Source organism: Mus musculus, chromosome 4, assembly GCF_000001635.26.
Source record: "Mus musculus strain C57BL/6J chromosome 4, GRCm38.p6 C57BL/6J".
Classification (NCBI taxonomy): Eukaryota; Metazoa; Chordata; class Mammalia; order Rodentia; family Muridae; genus Mus; species Mus musculus.
Genome location: NC_000070.6, coordinates 130,788,481 through 130,810,223, shown reverse-complemented (window position 1 = coordinate 130,810,223; position 21,743 = coordinate 130,788,481). Strand labels below are relative to the sequence as shown.

The following is a 21,743-nucleotide window of genomic DNA, read 5'->3' as shown; positions in this document are numbered from 1 at the left end:
CCCTAAAAGGCCTGAATGTATCTCAGAAGATTTTTTTTTAAAAAAAAAAAAAGTTGTTTTGAAAGAATATTCCAGAATAAGGGAAAAGTTGCCCATTGACTGCCAGAGAGGGACAGCTGGGTCGCTAAAGTGACTGCCGGGTACTTCTGTCCCTCAATGCCTGAATGGCCCTGGCTGGACACCAACTCTGTCAGTCTGCCCTTCCAGACAAAACAAAAGCAGTATGACCTCTCTGGGGCATCATAATGGAGGCTGGGCCTAGGACTGTCGGCAGTTAATACCCTCACCATCAAGTTCCAAAGGGACACTATTAAACATACATGGCGTGGAGCCAGCCCAGCAGAGCCCACTACAAAAGTGACATCCTCAAGTCACATTTCAGAGAGCCGAAGAGGCAGGCTGGCTCTCTGAGCTGGTCTCTGGTTACTAGCACTTGGCAAGGGCTTTAAGCACTGGCTCTCCGTTTTTGACCCTGTGCGTGCTTCCTAAGGACCTCCCCCCACCTGCTGGCCAACCTGGCTGCCACCTCTCCCACCCTGGCCATCACCCTCATCATGATGGTCCTGCAAACAGGCACCCTCTGAGCGCTGGTTCCTGTGAGTGGAATTAGCCCCTGCCATCGAGATTTGTGAAGAGAATCCAGACTGTGTGCCACCCATCCAGGTATGAGATACAGGCAGCGGCTCCACAGCACACATTATGTCTCCTGTGTTTAGATGAAAGACAATGACCAGCCCTGGTAAGCTAGGGCACTCCTCAGCCCAGGCTGAGACAACTCCCACTGTGCCAGCCACCTGCTCTCATCTGGGTCACCTTTGGGACCACCCTGACACACTGCTCCTTGATGCCCAGCCATGAGTTGTGCAATGGAGGAGCACCCATGGAGGCCTGGGTCCTCCAGCCTCTGCAGAGTCCTCCTCCCACGTGACACCCCAGCTCCTGGCCTCGGGCCTCAGTGAGCTCTGCTAGGTTTCCTTGACCATGTTGGGTTCCAGGCTCTTCTCACTTACGGATACAGACGCTAAGACTTCTGACCACCAGTGTGTCCCAGTAGGACTTGAACCCCTGACTGAATCCCTGAGCCTCCAAGAGTGCACACAGGCCCCAAGCTGTATTATGGTGTATCCCCTGGGCATTTTTCAGAAGGCTATCTGAGACATTCCATCCCTCACTGTGAAGAACAGTTAGTGCTCCCAACAGGGAGCACTCACCATGGGCCTGGATCTTTGGATGCACACAGTCTGGATTCTCTTCACAAACCTCGCTGGCAGGGGCTAATTCTACTCACGGGAACCAGAGCTCAGAGAGGTAAAGCAACTGGCCTTGGGTCTCCCAGCAATAGGACTAAGATACAAAACCAACATCAGCGGAACCCCACGAGCTCCCTACTGTACATTGGCCTGCTAGGTTATTTACCTAATGTGCGTTCACATGCTAGGGCCTCAGGTCCCATCCTTCCCCAGTCTGTCTTCCCACAGGAGAGCTGCTTTATTTCAGGGGACTCTGGATGCTCTGAGCAGCAGAGGCCTCAGGAGCCACCATCCCCATGTCCAGGTAGAACATGACACATCCAGAAGGATTCACAGAAGACACCAAGGGAGGTCTGACAAGGCAGAGCGCTCAGTGCCTGCCTAGGAAGCAACATACTTGTCCCCAGCCACCTCCATCCTGATTCCTGGAAGCCACCTAGATCATCCAAAAGGATCAGGGACCCAAGCTAGACCAAGCAGGGGCCAAACCCCAGCACTGGCTTTCTGCAGCTGGACAGACCTAGGTAGAAAGCCGACCTCTCTGAGCCACAGTTTCCTTTGGTTTGCTTATGTATGCTTAATAACATTGACCTCAAAGGGTCAGGAGACCTGACCCGGAGGGTACAGTAAGAGCCTCCCTTCTCAGTGAGCTGTCCACCTGAGCCTCAGCTTCCCATCTGCAGACCCTGACACAGGGCAGGGGGCCTTGAGAATGGAAGCACAGGGTCCTGGTCACCGCAGGTGGCCCATGGCCAGATCTCCCCCCACCCCCCACTCTCCCCTCTTGCTCTCAAGATATGGCTCTGCAGTCCCAGCTCCCCAGACGGCCTGGCTCCTTCAACTGAGCACCTACATGTGCTAGGCTTTTGAAGCAGCCCCTCAAGGGACAAGTTCTTGTCCATCGTCACCAAGCTTTGTATCTTGTCCACTGTGCCACCCCATAGACACCTAAGTGTGGGGAGCGGGTGTGGCGGCAGTCCCAAAGGCGCCAGGGACTGCAGCTAAGTCATATGACTTGCACCTGACTTCCTCATATAAGACACAAACATCTTGAGTGCTGTGCAGGTGTACCAGGATACAGGTGAATCCAATTTGGTGGAGATTTGCCCCTGCTGCCCTGATTAGCTGAAGCCTCGTGACTGGCGAGGGGGCGTGGCCTGCGGTGCGTGGATGAGAGAGAGTATAAAAGGAGTGAGAGGCCCAGGGTTCGGGGGAGATATAAACAAGAAGAATCAGGACTGCTGTTAGAAGGACTGGTGGTCGCGTCGTTCTTGCTGGTCGAGAGCGGGCGCGACACCTAAGAGGTGCAGGGACCACAGTGCTCAGAAGCCAGAGAACAGCCCACTTAGGAAGATGCTAGGAGAAGCGACCTCAGACCCCCTCCAGAGGTACAGCAAAACAGCAAGGCCACTTTCAAAAAGCAGCCTTTTTGAAACAGAATATCTATATGACCCAGTAACTCTATTGTCTTTCATTTTTTGAAACACAAAAGCAGGGCAGGCAAGAGGGCTCAGCTCATAAAGGCACTTGCTGCCAAGGCTGAAGACCTGAGTTCAATTCCCAGAGGTCACATGGTGGAAGTCAAGAACAGATTCCCACCAGTTTGCCCTCTGACCTCCTCCACCGTGCCCAACATAAACAAAAATAAAGAAAGAAAATGCAATAAAGAACAGAAAAGCGAGACTGTCCAGAAGAGGCAAAAGCGAATCCACCCTGACTGGATGCACAGGGTCCCTGCTCGGTGTGCATACAAGTCACTAGGAGAGCATCTCTATTACCAGATGAACAGTCACTGTGTCACTGTGCCGAGGTTCATGTGATCCTTGTTCTTAGAATGTATCACCCGCTGCGAGGATACATAAAGCAGGATCCATCCACATAGAGGAATATTACTCATCGGAGAAAGCTGCAACGATGGCAGACACTGCCCCGTGAGTAAACCTCTTGCCAAGCCTTGTGCTAAGGGACAAAATCTGTCCTGCAAACCTCACACTGTGCGGCCCCCTGGAGGGAAGTGTCCAGCCTGCTGACTGCTAGCCCTGGCTCACTGGGCACACAGGGAACAATGACATTGGCACAGGCTCTCCTTTCAGAATGATTAAAAAAAAAAGTTCCAAAGGCGGTGGATGTGGTGGCACACGCCTCTAATCCTAGCATTTGGGAGGCAGAGGCAGGCGGATTTCTGAGTTTGAGGCCAGCCTGGTCTACAGAGTGAGTTCCAGGACAGCCAGGGCTACACAGAGAAACCCTGTCTCGAAAAACAAAACAAAACAAACAAACAAAATATTCTGGAGCACTGACTGCTCTTCCAGAGGTCCTGAGTTCAAATCCCAGTAACCACATGGTGGCTCACAACCATCTGTAATGAGATCTGATGCCCTCTCCTGGTGTGTCTTTAGACAGCTACAGTGTATTTATATATAATAAATAAATAAATCTTTTTTTAAAAAATTCTGAAATAACCCAGCATGATGGTTCACATCTGTAGGCCCCCCCAACCCTACCCCCACTTCTCACCCCGCAACATCACACTTTGGAGGTGGAAGCAGGTGGCTCAGAAATTCAAGGTCATCTTTGGCTCAGAGCAAGCAAGCTTGAGGCCAGCCTGGACTACCAGAAACCTTGTTTGTTTTTTGTTTGTTCGTTCGTTTGTTTGTTTGAAGTCCTAAACTAGGTGATGGCTGCAGCTCTGCATTACGCCAGCCTCCACCCTTCTCCTGTGACCACTGGAGAGCATACAGAACCTCAGGCAGACTCACCCAGAGCTACTGTGAGATTCCCACAATGCCTTGCAGCCACATGGGGCCCAGCAGTCCTGTCCTTCCATGTCTTACACCTGGCACCTTGTGTGCGTCTCCACTCCTGATGCTGGGACCTCTAGCAAGCATAGCAAAGGTCACCTGAAGACTGGGCACAGTGACACAGTGACAGCCCATCTGGTAACAGAGATGTTCCTGAGTGCCTTGCATGCACACACAGCATGAGCCCCGTGCTTCCAGGAAGAACTCAGCGTGACAGCTCAGGATTCAGAAAGACGCACAATTTGAACTTGATGAACTGTTTTGATTCTGGAATTTTCCACTTAGTATTGTCACGCTGTGGTTGGTTGAGCTGTTGGGAGTAAAGCCAACGGTAAGGGAGACATCTGCACTTTAGGGCACATGAGTCTCCTCTCAGTACAATTGTATGAGAAAGGCAGAAGCGTACAATTGAGGCTCAGAGGTAGAGAGGAATGTTGGTCACACAGCAGAGGCCGGACTCAAATTCAGAATCCCCAGAGAATTTATCATGCTCCCTTGCCACATCCCAGTGCTCCCATTTTGGGCACCCAGCATCCAGGAGAAGCCACATGGTGGCAGAAGGACAAACCCCTGTTGTGGAGCCCTCAGGTAAGCAGGACCCAGCCAAGCCTCCCTGTGTCTGTAGGCCACCAACTCTCAAAGGGCTACTGAAGGGCGCAGGTGCAGCTCACATCCAGATGCCCCCCCCCCGGCCCTGCTAGCTGCCCTAACAAGAAGATACAGGCCCAGAGGGGGTCCCAGAGGCTGGACACAAGTCCATCTGTCCCCTACCTTGTGGCTGTCCAGTGTAGCCTCAAGGACAGACAGCCCTGTGGGCTCCAGGATCTGTCCCTCAGCCCTACCCACCTCCATTTGGCTCCCAAGCCGAACCTCTACCAAGCCAGCAGCAGCTGCCAAGCCCCGGGCAGTTTCCGCTCTCTGCTCCCAGACGGAGGCCCCATCTGTCCTGAGGCCTGGCCCAGGCCCCAGCTGCCCGCCTTTGTCTGGCAGGTTCTCAGTGTCCCCTTAGTGACTGGGTGGGGGGAGCATGAAAAGGCCCATATGCTATCTCTGCCCTCATCAGCATCCCAAGATGCTTGGGCATATATGCCCTGCCCTCCCCTTAGCCTTCAGCACAGGCTCCCGCACTGGGCTCAGAGTCTTACCCTGCCTTCAAGGACCTTGAGTGCTCTGGCCTCCACCTACTCTGCAGCCCAAAGACAAAACTACCACATCCCTTCTACTAAGACTGCTCCCAGACCCTTTCCAGGCAAGGCTGGAAGAACTCCCATAACACCAGCCTGGCCCTCTTCCCTACAGGGAGCTGCATGGGGCAAGGCCAACACAGAGCAGTGGCTGTCTCCAGCCCAGCCTCAGGAAAGAATGAATGGGGGGCGGGACTAAGAGTGCAGAAGGAATGAATAAATAAGAGAATAATTAAATGAGGGAGGGAACTGATGAGGAAGGAGATGAGTGAGAGTTGGAATGAATGGGGGGAATGAATGAATAAGAGAGGGAATGAATGAATGAATGAATGAATGAGGTTACAAATGAATGAGTACCAGATGGTCTTGCCCAGGATCCAGCTTGGAAGAAGACAGTGTTAGTGACAGAGGACCTGAGCTGAAATGATGGCCACCAACCTGGATGTCAGCCAGTGGGTTGTTGCTAGGGCAGTCTTCCTCACTGAGCCTGGGATGGGGATGGGATGTCACCTCCGTGGTGGCTGAGACTCCTCCCACTACCATCATGCTAGCCACAGCTTGAGGCCATCACTGTAAGCTGGCCGCATGAACCCTAATGTTTTCCTCAGTGGAACTGGGACTGTCCTGTTTACAGAGGGGATTTAGAGGCACAGGTACAAGATGACCTGCCAACTTAGCAAAGGCCCAAGTCACAGCCTTGTCACCTAAGCCACCTCCTTCCATCATCCTCAACACACACTGCTACCCGTCCAAACCTGGACAGAGCTGAGCTGGGAAGAAACAGGCAAGGCTCAGCCTGCACGGTCTTAGGTCTTGGGTTGTGTGGGGACCATAGCCCAGTGGCCCACCAGGGGACCATGCTCAGCCAGCAGCCGCGCACCATGACGTGGCCTGCTCAGTGCCACCTCCTGCACCATTCTGCTAGTAACCCACAATGTCCTTAGTCACCTCCCGGTCTCTCACTAGTAGTTGTCCCTTTCTTGGGGAACTCACAGCTCTTGTTTTCACTCTCACCCTGTCAGCACCCAGAATTGATGAGTGGCATATAGAACCAGTTCTCTGAGGGGCCCAAGAGTAGCTTTTTGGCAGATGAGAATGAAGTGCCTCTGGGGGTTGGGCGGGAGACAGAGCTCCCAGTGTCTCCTATGCCCTTGCCTTAATCTCCCTAAGGAGGCCAGATGACCAGCTGCCCCCAGCCAGAGCTCTGGACCCTGGGATTAAGACCTGGATTAGGGACAGGCCTGTTCCCGTGAGCACAGCTCCAGCCTTGTGCCTGCACAGCACATACACATGTGGCCAGAGGGCTCCTGGAAGCTCCTAGGGGCACTGTGGTGTGCATGGGAGGGGATCAACTGTGGGTGTGGATGCTATGAGTCTGAATCTGCTCCTATGGGCACAAGGGGTCTTAGTACCATGGGAAGAGGGTCCCTGCCACTTGTCTAGGAGTTCATGTCCATCCATCTGTGTCTTCACGTGTGTGCATGCGTGAGTTTGAGTGCATGCGTGAGTATGAGTGCATGTGGGAGCCTAAAGTTCATGCCGGATGTCTTCCTGCTTTCATGGTTGAAGCAGAGTCTTACCGAACCCAGATCTCAGTTTCCGGGAGCATGGTTAGATGGCTTGTCCCAGGGACCCCTCGGGTCGGCCTCATGAGTGCTGGGATGGATGATACAGGGGCCGCCATGCTTACCCAGCTTTTCCTTGGACTCTAGGTCTTCACGTTTGCACAGCTAGAACTTCAATTATCGAGTGCCCAGCCTCTGTGTGCACATCTGACCCTCACAAGATTGCCACAGCATCTCCCAGCTTCCTTCACCAAAATCTATGTGCAGCCACCGGCTTGGGGGTGAGCCTTAGCAGCTGGGGCAGTCTCTGCACCTCCAGGCTCCCAATCATCAGCTTAGATGCCTGGCAACATCCATGTACACCTGCCTGCAGATGACCTAGTCACTCACCATAGCTTATAGCTCGGACAGAAACATGACGTTAGTAACCATACATGGTAAAGGGTCACCCAGGGGCCGTAACCTCCCGGCCAGGTCTAAGATTATTCCCCTACTTCATGTGACAGCAAGATAAAGCAAGCTTCCCAGGGCCATCAGGCACAGGACCCTGACCAGCACGACCAGTGTCTACTGTCCTCGAAGCAGCTTTGGCCTCAGATTCCTTGGGGCTTGTTAAAGGGAGAGATGAGCTCTTGGCCAGGAGGTGAGGACTCGCAAAGGGGTGTCTAGCCCAGTTCTAACCAAACGCTGTCCCTCCAAGGAACAAGTCTTCAAGTCCCCACAGAATAACAGTCAGGGATGGGAGAGGTCCCCATCAGCCAGTGAGGGAGGAAGAGACAGCCTCGGGGAATTGGAGTAGGAGAAAAACAAAACAAAACCAAAATAAAACAAAACAACAATAACAAAACACTAGGAAGGAAGAGGGAGGAGGAGCAAGGTGGAGGAGGGGTTAAGGGTGGCTGAAGGGGACACCTCCAGGTAACCCAACCTCCAGGGTCCACTTTCAAGGAGTCAAAGCACCGCTACATCACCACACACACACACACACACACACACACACACACATCCCTCCATGGCTACATCTCCCCAGCTGCGCTTGCTTTCCTCTTCTTCCCAGCTTGGAGGGGGGGGGGTCGTCATACAGGGGAGGGCCAAGGAGAAAAGACAAGGTGTTAGAGTGAGAAGAACCAGAAATAAATCAAAATGAGGATGTGTGAAAATGGGGAAAAGAAACCATACAGCAAAGTCAGACCGGGGAAAACGAAAGAGATGTGTGAGTTGGGCCGGGAGATGATGTCATAGGTAAGGGGGGTGGGGGAGGGAGGTAGCAGCTGCAACATTGTATCCAAGACAGGGCTCCCTAGAGGGGAGGTAACAATGTAACCCTGTGGGGAGCCAGACAAGAAGATGCAATGAAGCAGGACCTTCTTGGCAAAGAATCTTAATGTTGGGAAAAGAGCAGGGCCTGGGAAGCTAGGAGAGATAGCACGGAAGGAGAGCTCCCTCTGTGTTTAGCAGCTAGGGAGAAGGGCCATCTGAGCTGGGCTTTGGAGCATGAGTAGAAGTTCACTGGAGGATTCTACATAGGTGTGAAAAAGGTCAGTCAATGGGCTGCTCAAGGGGTCTTGGTTGGGGTAGTGTGCAGGATGCGTGGGGCAGAGGAACCGGTCTGAAGCCATGCACTGGAGAGCAATGAGAGTGGATGTGGCATAGATACCGAGGGACACGAGAGCATTTGGGGGCAGCCAAGGGAAGGCTTCTGAGAGCATCTGAGGGGCAGCCAGGGGGAGGCTTCTGGAGACAAACAGTAGAACCACGCCTGCACTCAGGACAAAAATGGAGACCGGTAAAAGGCAGAACCTGGTGGTGGGGGGGGGGGGCGGGTGGATGCATGCACCCTGGGACTCTAGAAGGTTCTTAATCTCAGTTTAGTAATCAACTTGCTGTTACTCTGGCTCCACCAGTTTCCTCCCCACAAGCCTGGGTTAGCTTCATCAGGGACAACAATGACAAAGCTCTGTCCTCGTTGAAGTCAAGAAGCCCCTGGTCTGAGTCAGCACCCAGCAGTCATACAAGTTCAGGGACCTGGCAAGACCTTGGCCTTTACTTCAGTCTTGATGCAACACCGGATCCCACAACTTCTCTGCTGCTGGCAGTTTGTGTAATCGATAGAACCCTAGCAGCACACTGCATGGGTTCGAATCCCAGCTCAGCTCTAACTAGCTCTGTGACTTTGCGCAAAGTATTTAATCTCTCTGTGTTGCTATCCTATTTCAGAAATGAAGATAATACCTGTGTCTTTCTCACAGGGCTGCATGTGGTTTTGATACACCAGGTTTGGTATCCACCTACCCACCCACTCACACACACCCCCAACCCCTTACAGGCCACACTCTCCGCTGCAGGGCAAAACAGAGGTCTCACTTCGCAATGAGAGCTGTGTGGAGTGTGGCGTCTTCTGCATTAGGGTTGGGGATAAGTTGGGTGGGGCCCACTGTTTAACCCCAGAATGTGCTGAAGCACAAAGTCAGAAACCTGGAAGTGGCCACACACTTTAGCAACAGGACAGGGACAGAGAAAAAGCCTCCATCCCAAAGAGAGGCTTGACTGCCTTCCATACAAGGTGCTTTCTCCTCTGGCTGGCAAGCCTACTGTTCCTCTCCACAGCTTGTTCTTCCAATAGACCATGACCCTTCCTGCTTCTAAGCCTTTGACCATGCTGACCCTTAGTCACCCTCCGAGGGCTGGAATCAAGAAGACTTCCTTTTCGAGGCCTCTCCTCAGCCTCCAGGGTCAAACCAACCCTTCACCTCCTTGACTCCTTCCTTCTCCATTACTGGAGCTTCATAAGGTCTAGAGGCAAACATGAAGTGGGGTGTGGGGGAGACATATGCACCTCACACAGGGGCTGTGGGTCTGGTGGGTTTCAGCAGGCAGCTGAAGACGAGGACCCAGTGATATGACTCCACACCCAGTGTCCTTCATGACCCTGGGTGGCCTGGATGTGAGTGACCATGTCCCCAAGGTCTGGAGAGAAATGGCACTCAGAATGACCAGAAAGCAAAGGGACTCCCACCCAGGCCCAAGAGGAACCATGAACAGGACACGTGAAGGGTGTGGGACACTTGAGGTCAGACCATCATCGGCTGTGAGGACTGGCCGGCCCAGGTCACCCTCATCCAATGGCTCCATTTCACAGGCAGTTCCGGTTCTCTTTCTCTGGATGAGTTGCTGGAGGAATCACCTCGGAGCCCAGGCAATCTTAGAGGAACTTGATACTAAAAATAAAACCTGCCACCCTTGTAACTAGTGACTGCTGAGCCAGCTTTGCCTCCCAAAGCCTAATGAACCAGGAGCTACCAGTCCCTTCTCCACAGAAGAGGAGACCCTTTCTGTGGATGCGTTGGACTCGCCCTGAGTGGACGGAAGTGGGATCCAGCCCCTTCTCCACAAATTTCACATCCTCTTGTAGCCATTCACAGCCATGGAAGATAGGCTGTTTAGACTAATACTATAAGCCCCCGGTATAGGTCATGCATACAGTAGGCGCCCAATAAAGACTGCTGCACCAGCTGAGCAGTCCATCACCAGAATCCAGGAGCTGTACCCAAGCCCTCACCACTGTGTGCTCTACTTGGTGGCCCAGTGCCTCGGGCAAGCACCCAGAAGAATGCAGAGCACTATGTTTACCTTGGCAGACCTCTTGCTGCCCAGATAGGGTAAGATAGGGTGACGTGACATCCCACAGGCTGTGCTGAGGACCCAGAGGTACCTAGTGACCACTGTCCCTGCAACTGTCATCCCTGCCTTCTGCCTCCACCCCTCGAAGGCAGGATGTGGGTGGGGTTCAGATGCAAGCTCTGCACCCCAGGTAAGACAAATGACAGCATTCAGGAGAAAAGGGCAGATGGACACCCACACCTGCCACACCCTGGAGAAGTGTGCCTGTCATGGGTACCACCAGGTACCCAGAGCAGAGGCCAGCAGCTCTTCCTACTCCCCAGGATTCCTCAGCTGTCCCCCAGGCCTGAAGCTGGAAGGAGGGAGACACCAAAAAACCATCACAGGCTCCTCCTCCTCCCTCCGCCCATTCTGGTGCTGGCCACGGGGATGGAACTGGCAATCAGCCAGCTGCAATTAGACTCCCAGATGTCACTGGTCCTGCTTCTATATGACTCTTCCAGCCTGGCTAGGAGCTAAGGTGGGGATGGTGGGGGTAGGGGATCCACCAGGCAAGGAGAGGGTGCAGGATGCTCTAGCTGCTCAGGCACAGTCCACTCACCCTTGAAGGTGTGACACAACATCAGCCACTCGGGGCAGAGCTCCAGAGTAGGACGGGGGCAGCTGGGCACAGACTCTATGTCCTCTTGGCATGTGTGGGCACTGGTGGGTATCTGTCCATCCCAGAGCCTTGTAAATAAGACAATGATGCCAGTCTCCTAGAGAGGCTGAAGGTTCAGTGAGCCAGCCACCTATAAGTGCAGAATGTATCACCATGTTTGGGCAAGGCCCAGGTCATCCACTGAGAGGGGCTGGCTGAGGGTGACCATCTCTACAGGACCCTCCCACTCCCAGGTTCCTAAACATTAGCCAGGCCTAGGGAACTAACAGAACACAACCAAGTGCTCTGGGTTAGAGGATCGTGGGTATGTGGGCCGTGGCTGCTCAGCTTCCACAAACGTCACCCTGCCCAGGGATTTGCACACAGGGAATCTGATCTTCTGGGAGTCCCAGGACCATGGGGTCTGAGCAGTAGATAGGTCTACCTGCCTCCAGCCTGCACTGCTGGGAACAGAATTCCCAGAAACTCAGCACCATGGAGCCTAGAAAATACTTTGCCTAATCTGGCCTAAATCCAGCCAGCTGCAACTGGGAGTCCCAACCCAAGTTCTCCTACTCAGAGCCCAGGGCTCTGCTTCAGGCCATTCAGACCTGGCTCCCACACTGTGGAGGGAAATTCTGGCCCTGTTTCCAGACAGCAGCTCTCATAATAAGACCAAGAGGGCAAGAGAGAAAAAAAAAAAAATCAAAAGCCTGGGCAGTTAATAGCAAGAAGCTAGTCTAACATTTACAGGGGCAGCCACTCTCTGTTCACTCCATATCCTAACTCCGCTAAGTCTCCCCCCACACCCACCCCACTCCCTGCAATAAACAGACTCAGAGAGGTTGGGCTAATGTGCCCAGATCACACAGCAAGAAACTAGAAACAGGAGGATGTCAACCCTCACCATTTGGCACAGACGTTTCTGATCTTCTGTTTCGGAGTCACCTTCAGATTCAGTTCCCCCCACTCCCCCCCCCCCCAAAAAAAAGACATAGCACCAAGGTCTGGGTGGGAAGACAAGCTCTGACTGCTCAGCAGTGGGGATTAAGAGATTTTTTCTGCCTGGTATGTAAGGCCAGCAAGATGTCCCCAGCCTGCCACCCTCAGCCACCAGGTGGGAAAGGTGCTAGATCATTTGTGAGGGTCCCCACTCTCCCACAGCTAGCCCACCCCCCCCAAGCCACGGCTGCTCAGACTCCCCTCTGTAATCACCCTCTTCCTGTTTGATACTCAGACCAGACCTGGTCTGTGGGAATGGGGGAGGGGAACGGCCACCCCTCTGGCTAGGGGCCTGCTCTGGAGTGAGGGGCCGGAAGTGAAGGCTGCCCGGCCTCCCGGAATCTTGGAAGGCTAGGAGCCAAGGCAAACGGGAGGGTGACGGGAAGGAGGGGGGCCGTCAATAAGGCTAATGTTCCCAGGACATTTTGTGGGACAGGGATCTGACCGGTCCAGGTGATCACCAGCCCAGCGCTTGCTCTGGTTAGTGTGGGAGCCAGGAGGGGTGGTGGAAATCAGGGGTCTGCCCCCAGGCAGTGTCCCGCTTGGTCATCCTGCCCCCAGACACAAAATTACAGGGCTGCACAAAGCTGGGCTGAAGCCCAGAGCCACAACCTCATGGTCATGGCCAGACTTGGTGGTGACAGTGTCACCACAGGCCAGCCCTAAGCAGCCCCCTGGCGCCTCCCAGTCCACGGCCAATACCCTGAATAGGGAAGGTCCCCACCCACCTCACCAACTGATCCCTGCACGCAGGAGCAGAGTCCCTACCTAGCCCAGCTGCATTTTCTGTATTTCTATGCTCAGTCCCCAATGCCCAGAGTGGCCTCGGGTGCCCCAGAAGCTCAAGGTCTGTCAAGAAAGTCCTGTGACTCCCTCCCCTCATCCTGTCTTGGACCTTGTGAGTCACTCCCTCTCTGCTGCCAGGACAGAGAGAAAGTGAGGATCAGAGAGCTGGTGCTCAGAAGGGAAGGTTGAGGCAAGGATCTGGGCTCCTGATGGTTTTCTAGGGATAGATGGTGGAGGAGGGGTGCAAAGGCAGGTCTGGTCACCTGTGCAGAGGAGGCATGGCTCGTGGCTCATACCCAAGGGCTATGGATCCTCAGCATCATCCTGAGATTCTAAATACTTCCTGTCCTGTGCTCATGTGACCTAACACAAGGTCCTCAAACTCTGCACATCTTTCTTTTTGGGGGGAAGGAGGGCTCTCTGTGACGCTCTGGCTGTCCTTTGGAGACCAGGCTGGCCTCGAACTCAGAGCTCCACCTACCTTTGCCTCCTGAGTGCTGGGATGAAAAGCGTGGGCCACCACTCAGTGCCTTGGCTTTGTATACCTCCCTTATAAAACTCCTCCAGCCTGTCCCTGAGAACCTTAGAGTCACTCCTTTGCAGGTGACAGGGACCTGAGAATTGGCAGAGGAGGCACCCTAGGAAAGCTTTTCTCCTGTTAGCTGCTTGTTATGTCCCCCAAGCGCACAGCAGAATGAAATGAGAACAGGGACAGCATCCACGGTAAGACTGTGCAGCTACTAAGTGGTAGCCAAGAGGAGCAGTGTGGCACTTGCCTATCATCCCAACAATCAGGAGGTCGAGGCAGGGAAAAAAAAAAAAAACAACACAAGTTCAAGGGCTAGCCTGGGCTATACAGTGAGACTTAGTCTCGAAAATTATTTTAATAAGTGGGGTGGTGGTGGAACATGCCTTTAATCCCAGCAATTGGGAGGCAGAGGCAGGCAAATTTCTGAGTTTGAGACTAAGAGATTAAGAGTAAGTTCTGGGACAGTCAACGCTACACAGAGAAGCCCTGTTTTTTGGGGGGAGGGAAAACCCTAATTAATGAATACATAACTTGGGGGATAAGGAGACCCCAGAGAGGAGAAGTGAAGTATGTAAGCTCATGGAATATGAGGACAGAGACTAGAACTGAAGCCCAGGCCTGCAGCCAGCCTGGCCCCAACTCAAAACAGCTAACTTCGGGCTACGTGACGCTGAGCGAGTCACCGAGTGTCTCTGTGGCTCATTTCCTCATCTGTGAAACAAGGATTCTGGTTCTTTCTAAGACTACCCTGCACACATCCTACAGTCAGCCACACAGAATGCTGGGGACAGGGTGTCAGAACTGCCCAGTGCTCAGCCTGGAACTGTGGCACCAGTCTGCAGCTGGCCCGAGGGTCTAAGTAGCAGCCCTCTCCCTGCACAGCTTGGAAAGGTGGGGTGGGGGCAGTTTCCAGGAGCCTTCCTTCTCCCCAAAGAAGCAGGTAGTCCCTCCCGTGAGCCCATCCACAGCTGGCCGGCTTTTAGAGGCCAATTCTGCTTCCAGAAAGCAGGAGGCTTCAGGTCCAACCTAACAGCCCTGAAAATTCAACCCTGTGTTGACGGAGAGAGAGTGTGGACGGTTAGACTGGCTGCTGTTGTGAACCCTGTCAGTTTAGCTCAGAAGGCCTCTTCTTCCAGGAAGCCTCCATTGGCTTCCTCCAAGAAGGGCTATCACCAAGGAAAGGCAGCATACTCCAGCTCCTGGGAGGGAGGGGCTGAGCCTGGCGCTGTATAATGCATAGAGAGAGTCTTGAGACAGATGACAGCATTGCCCAAATCCCACAGCAAATATCTGCTCTTGGTGCCCAGCAGCTATGGAGCCTCTGAATCCTATTGCTTACTGTGGTGCCCTGCCTGGAACAGTCCCCAGCTTTTCATTTCTAGAGTGAGGTCACCAGTCTGGAAGGGCAAAAGGAGAGGGTTCCTGGATGCCAGGAATAAGCCTCACCTGCCACTTCACACCTCAAAACAGGACAGTAACTCTGACAAAAAAAAAAAAAAAAAAAAAAACAGGACGCAGTGACTCGCGTCTGTAATCCTGGCACTTGGGCAGTAGGAGGGTAGGAGTTCAAGTTCATCCTTGTCTATGTAGCAAGTTCGTGGCTAGCCTGAGCTACATGAGACTCTGCCCCCACCTCCTCCACAAAGGAATCTACGTGCACCAAGTGCTATGGCTACACTTTCACTCTTTGCTCCGTCTTAGAGAGAGAGGAAGCCACGGCATGGGACAGTTAAGTCACTTCCACAAAGTCACACAGCCACAAATCAGTTGAATAACCACCCCTGACAGCAATACTGAGTGTCATCTATGGTCACTCCCAGATCTGGACCTTTAAAGGACATTCTCCAAAGGCTATACTTTCTAGTGTCCCCACATTCCATGTCACTCTGGGAGTCACCTAACCAGAAAAGCTGAGGTGGTCTGAGGACCTCAGAGCCCTAGACAGTCAGTCTCTCAGGACCAAAGCCTCGAATCTGTAGGTCAGAACACACCCCCAACTTGACAGCCACAGCCTGGATCAAACCAGCCTTCTCCTCCCTGGAGTTCCCTTCCCCTGATCCCGTGCTCTCCCAGACTAACAAGAAGACCCAGGGTCATCCTGTTTTTCCCCTGCTGAGCCAACCACTGTCAGTCCCTTGCTGTCACCAGAGACCATTCCTGGAACTACTACCTGGGCTTCTGATCTAGCCTCAGCCCTCACTGAGAAGCATCCTTTAACCCTTAGCTTTCCAGGCCAGGTAACAGTGCAGAGAGTCCTTCCTCTACAGTCCCAGCCCCTCCCTGGGAGGACAGCATGCTTGCAGAGAGAATACCTCTTGAGACCCATCCCTACCACAATCTCTCCCCTCGCTCAGCCAGGTCACCATCTGGGCATGCCACTCAGCATCAGTCTCAATCATGCCAGCTCCACTTTGCCCTCACACCTACCTGGTTGAAGCCCTACTATGTGCTGAGTCCTCAAAAATCTCCCTGAATCCTTTCACTACGGGTAGAATGTGTATTATTCCTTCCTAGGGACAGTAGCTCCAGTGAAGCCATTTGTCCTGAGCCCTTTGTACTCAACACCAAAATGCCTTCAAAGGTGCCTCTGTGTCCACTCTGCCTCCCCGGAGGGCACCCTTAGTCCGTCTTTGCAGAGAGGAAAGCTGGGACTCAGAGGAGTGGCCAGGCTGGCTCAAGACCTCACTGTGATTGGGTGGTGGTCTTCACTGGACTTTGAAACCAGATCTTTGATGTCAAGGGTAATTTTCTATAATGCTGCTGAAAAGCAGTTCCCACTGCCAGTGTGGGTAGTGCTGCCTTTTGCTCAGGAACCTCTCCCCTCACCCCATCAGGAAAAAAAGGAAAAAGAAGAAGAAGAAGAAGAAGAAGAAGAAGAAGAAGAAGAAGAAGAAGAAGAAGAAGAAGAAGAAGAAGAAGAAGAAGAAGAAGAAGAAGAAGAAGGAGAAGAAGAAGAAGAAGAAGAAGAAGAAGAAGAAGAAGAAGAAGAAGAAGAAGAAGAAGAAGAGAGAGAGAGAGAAGAAGAAGAAAAGAAAAGAAAAGAAAAGAAAAGAAAAGAAAAGAAAAAAAGGGCAAGGCATGAACCGACCACCAGGTACTATCTTGGGGTCCCCTCCCCAAAGCTAACAGTTGTCAGGGCAGCTCAGAGTCTTGCCTGCCTCCCTACAATCTGGCCACCTTGCTTAGGAGAGAAGGGGCGTGCCGGCCAGCCTGGGCTCTGGTGGTCATCTGAGTGGGTAGGGACAGCCATTGCTCCTGGAGTCAGCCACATGGGGGTAGGACCTAGAACTCCCCAGCTCACTCAGCCCACATTTAGACACCTGTCAACTCAGAACTCACTTGGGAGCTGGGTTCCTCAGAGCAGGGACCCGGCTCATCCACCTGCAGGACCGACCCTCTTCCTCCCGTTCTGCTAGTGAAACCAGAACCAAGTTCAATCCCTTAGCTACTTCGGTTTCTCAAAGGGACAGTCAGGGGTCACCTGGTACCCACCTCTGATGGCACACACACCCATGTCTTCTGGGGTGGGAGCTGAGCCAGGTCCACCATCGCTACACACCTGCACACACATACGTGTGCTTTCACACAGGTCCATGGGTCAAAGCACACACCCCCTCACCCACAGTCACACAGCCTTGGCCATGGTGGAACACAGCGTGCAGAATGGGTCACCCTAGTGTGGAGCGGGATGCGGATGCCATCCAGCCATATGGACAGAGCCTCTCCCGTGCCCACACCCACAGGTGCCCACGCACCCTTCTTAGAAGCAGACACACACACACAGGGTCACCCTCATTCACCCTCGCGGGTCACCTTCATCGACCCACCCCCTCCTCCTCCAATGCCCCCAAGGCCCTGCAGGCAGCTTGGGATGGAGTGGGGGTGGGGAGAAGGCGACCCCAGCGGATACCGGACGCACACGCTTCCCGGCGGGGAGGGGACCCCATGAGACCGGGACACACCCAGCGCGGCACGCGCGACGAGGGGACACGCAAAGACACGCGGGGTACACGCTGGGGACCCTCTTGGGGCCCATCACTCACCCCCGCGGCGCGGCCGGCCAGCAGCAGCAGCAGCAGCGGTGGCAGCAACAGCCCGCGGGCCCCGGGCGCATGGGTGGCGGTGTCCACGCGCTGCCCCTGTGCGGTCCCGCGGCGCGGCGGCCCGGGCTTCATGGCGGCCTTTGTTCGCGGCGCGGGCTGCGCGGGACCTGCGCTCGGCTCCTCGGCCGCCGGCTCCGCCTCGCTCGTTCGTTCGCTCGCTCGCGGCTCCGCGCCCACAGCGGCCGCGCCCGCAGGAAGCGTCGCCGCCGCCGCCGCCACCGCCGCCGCCCCCCGCGCAGGCGGGGCGAGCAGGAGGGCGGGGCCGCGGCGACACCGGCACGCGACACCGCCCCCGGCCTCAGTTTCCCCCCGCGCAGGGGGGGGGGGGCGAGGGGCGTTGACGTCTGCCCCCCTACTGTGGATCCGCGAAGCACGCCGTGTGCGAGCCGCGGGAGAACCTGCTCTTCCAGACAGCACCCCGGGTCTCTCTGCTCCCAGTAGGGTGGTGTCAGAGGACCCCGACTCGGGGTTCCCCCTGGTCCTCCTGAGCTTCTCCTTGGCCTGTTTGTCTGAGAGACACAGGCCCCTAGCCACCCTGAGTTCAGGAAGCAGGGGCTTGGGTCAGCTACAGGCACGCATGGCGAACACCAGCACGCGTCTGCTGCTCACACGCTGGTGAAGTCTCCAGTTTCCCATTCACAGGGGCTCAGTTGCACTAAGGGGTCTCCGGGGAGGCTGGTAAGGGTAGGCGTTGGTTAGTTGGCATGTGAGCTGAGCAGGACACCCTTTGATGTCCCTGCAATCGGCACTATCCATTTGATGGCCATGTGTCCTTGGAAAGAAACCCAGAGCATGAAGCTCCGCACCATATAAGGCAGAGTGTGAGATGGGTTCCCCAGAGGGAGTGAGAGGCTGGGGCATCACAGGTATGCAAGGCTTGCCTAGCTAACCTCGGTAGACATCCTGGGGGGGGGGGGGCGTCCACTCTGTGGCTTACAGATCGCTGAGAACGAGCCAAGCCTGAGTAGTAGCTGCCTGTAACCCCAGTACTCATGACTTAGGAGGCTGAGGCAGAGGGATCTCAAAGCCTGGGCTACATACTGAGTCTCTGTATTTTCAAATATAAGAGGGGAGGGAGAGCTGGTGAGAGATACAGCATACTACTTAAAGATGTAAGTGACTAGTTCCCGGTACCCACACCAGGCTAGACACAACGCCCTGTGACTCCAGCTTCAGAGGATCTAATACCTTTAGCCTCCAAGGACACCTGCATTAATGTGCAGAGGTGTGACACGCATGCCCGCGTGTGCACACATACACACGAATAATAAAAATAAATCCTTTAAAAATGATAAAAATAAATGTTGACACTTTTTTTTTAAGGAAGATGGACTTTCAGGCTGACCTTGAACTTGTGATGTAGCTGAGTATGACCTTGAACATCTATTCCTACTACCTCCATCACATCCAATTTGTGCTGTGCTAAGAACCGAACCCAGAGCTTTGTGCAGAAGGGCATGTGCTCCACCAACTGAGCTACATCCCCAGGCCCTCACAAAGAGTCTTTTAAATCAATCCCATTCGATGCGTTTTGGCATTTGAAGCTAAGATGCCTTGAAGAATACAACATGAAAAGATTGACCTGCCTAGGAATCAGGAACTGGCTTTATCACTAGCATAGCCAGGAGCTGAGGGACTCTAGCTTTGGGTTAAGCAAGTGCTTGGGTTCAAATCCTGGTTCTGACAACCATGGGCTCTGGTACTTGTTTGTACAACTTCACCTCTCTGAGCCTATTCCCCAATGTCTGATGGAAATGAAGACCATATGGGCTTCACTTATTCATTCAACAAACATATTGAATGCCTTGTGTGTACCAGGTCAGGGGACAGGCTGGGAAGCTTTTGTGAGCTCTTCCTTTTCGTGTACTGGGAGTTCAATCAATGTGGTTGGGACTGGTTCTGAGGTGCTCTCAAAGGTTTAGCTGGGCCGGGCGGTGGTGGTGCACGCCTTTAATCCCACCACTTGGGAGGCAGAGGCAGGCAGATTTCTGAGTTCAAGGCCAGTCTGGTGTACAAAGTGAATTTCAGGACAGCTAGGGATATACCGAGAAACCCGTCTTGAAAAAAAAAAAAAAAAACAAACAAACAAACAAACAAACAAAAAGGTTTAGCTGGAATCAAGAAGGAGACCCAAGGAGTGGCATGTCAACTTGGTGCAAAGAAAACCTTGGGGCAGCTGGATCTGACTGATGGGCAAAGTACTGAGCTGCCCATGCTGGGAGGCAAGCAAGGCTGACAGTGTTGCTCAAAGGAGCCTACCAGGTTGCCAGGGAGCATGGCCCAGCCTTGCCTTCCTCATTCTGCAAACCCCCTTTACTGAGATCCCGGCAGGAAGCCTTGTGGGGAATCTTGGGCTAGGAGCGCCACCTGCTGCTTGTTATAGGTATAGTCACAGACTGGGTTGAGATGCACATTTAGTCCCTGGAACATCACAGGTCACCCTGCCTATACCACCGTGTGTGTCCTTATCACATCCCCAGAACACGAATGTCTCCTTCCCTGTGCTACCCTCATCCAAACAGACTCCAGAAACTGCCTTCATCCAGCCGCAGGTCACCGGGCAAAGACTTCTTGACTCCAAAGGCAGAAACAGTCCCGACCACGCCCACCCCAGTCCTTCTGTCTTTCCTGGAACTGGGAAAGTCCAGATTTTCAGTGGACAACTGCAGGGCTCTAGCCAGGCCGCCTGTCCTCCACCCTTCTCTCTGACAGGACACCAACCCATTTTTCAGAGCTGAAGAACTGGGCAGCTGTTAAGATGACACACGCTGGAGTCACCCGGGAAGAAGGAACTTCAGTTGAGAAAATGCTTCCATCAGCTTAGCCCATAGACAGATGGGGGAATTTACTTGATTAATGATTGAGAATGTGGAAGAGCCCAGTCCACTGTGAATGGTGTGATCCCTTTGCAGATGTATAAGAAAGCAGGCTGGAGGTAGAGAGATGGCTCAGTGATTAAGAGCACTGGCTGCTCTTCTAGAAGGCCTGGGTTCAATTCCCAGCACCCACAAGGCAACTCACAACTGCCTGTAACTCCAGTCCCTGTGGGTCAGATGCCCTCTTCTGGCCTCCTTAGGCACAAATGCTGTGCACAAACATACAGGCAGGCATAACACTCTTACACATAGAAATAAATAGATAAATAAATAAATAAATAAATAAAATATTTAAGTCAGGTGGTAGTGACATGACTTTAATCCTGGCTAGTCAAAAGACAGAGGCAGTGGCAGACATACTCCTGATTTATTAAGGTCTGCCTGGTCTACAGAGTGAGTTCCAGGACAGGTAAGGCTACACAGAGAAACCTTGTCTCAAAAAAATAAAAAAGAAATAAGGAAGGAAGGAAGGAAGGAAGGAAGGAAGGAAGAAGGGGGAGGAAAGGAGGAAGAGAGAGAGAGAAAGGAAGGAAGGAGGAAGGGAGAGAGGGAGGGAGGGAGGGAGGGAGGGAGGGAGGGAGGGAGGGAGGGAGGGAAGAAAAGCAGGCTGAGCAAACCCTGGGGAACAAGTCTGTAAGTGTACATTCTCTCCTTCGGTTCCTGCCTCCAGGTTCCTGCCTTGAGCTCCTGCCCTGACTTCCCTCAGTGACTGAGGGTGACCTGGGAGCTGTAAGACAAAGTTAACCCTTTCCTCCCCACCTTGCTCTTGATCATTTTATCACAGCAGTAGAAAGCAAACTAAGAGTACACACACACACACACACACACACAAAACCCCCACCATCTTACCACCGAAGCCCAGCCAGGGGAACCTGGACCTTGGCCTCTGCTCTTACCCCCAGGATGTGTTGGGAAGTGTTTGGTGAGTGAATTAAAGAGTTACTGAGGGAGCCACAGTCTATGCCAAGGACATGCTCAGATACAGCCTAGCACGCAGCTGATCCCCACGGGCTGGCTGAGGCGTCTTTCCCCAGTCCTTTGTACCTCTGTGAAACTGTCTTCTAACTACTGGAGCCTCCACCCCCAGCAAAAAAAAAAAAAAGCTGGAGGGAATGTCACCAACACCTCACTCTGTCCAGTGCACCCCAGACTTGACTCAGGAGTGATTATCTCTCCATCTACCTCTCCCAAGGGTTTGGTCAAGCAGATGGGTCCTCAAAACCCCTGGGGAGTAGGAAAAGCTGAGATTACAGAGGGCATCTCATCACCATGCCCCCTAGCCAGTCACCCTCTCGCTCTCTTTGACTCCTCCCAGACCCAGTGCTGTGAGGACCAAGTGACTAATTCCTTGGAGAGAGCCCAGCCCACAGTGAGGGCCTTACCTGC

General features: G+C 53.5%; 1 protein-coding gene across 1 annotated transcript in view; it reads right to left on the bottom strand.

The window, feature by feature from the left end:
* The window catches only part of Sdc3 (syndecan 3), a 33,782-nt gene extending 16,095 nt beyond the window's left edge, over positions 1 to 17,687 (bottom strand). Inside the window, exon 1 of the mRNA NM_011520.3 lies at positions 17,422 to 17,687. Within this exon, the coding sequence (NP_035650.2) occupies positions 17,422 to 17,553 (132 nt within the window). The 5' untranslated portion in view covers positions 17,554 to 17,687. The remainder of the gene's footprint in view (positions 1 to 17,421) is intronic.
* Between the last annotated feature and the right edge of the window lie 4,056 nt (positions 17,688 to 21,743).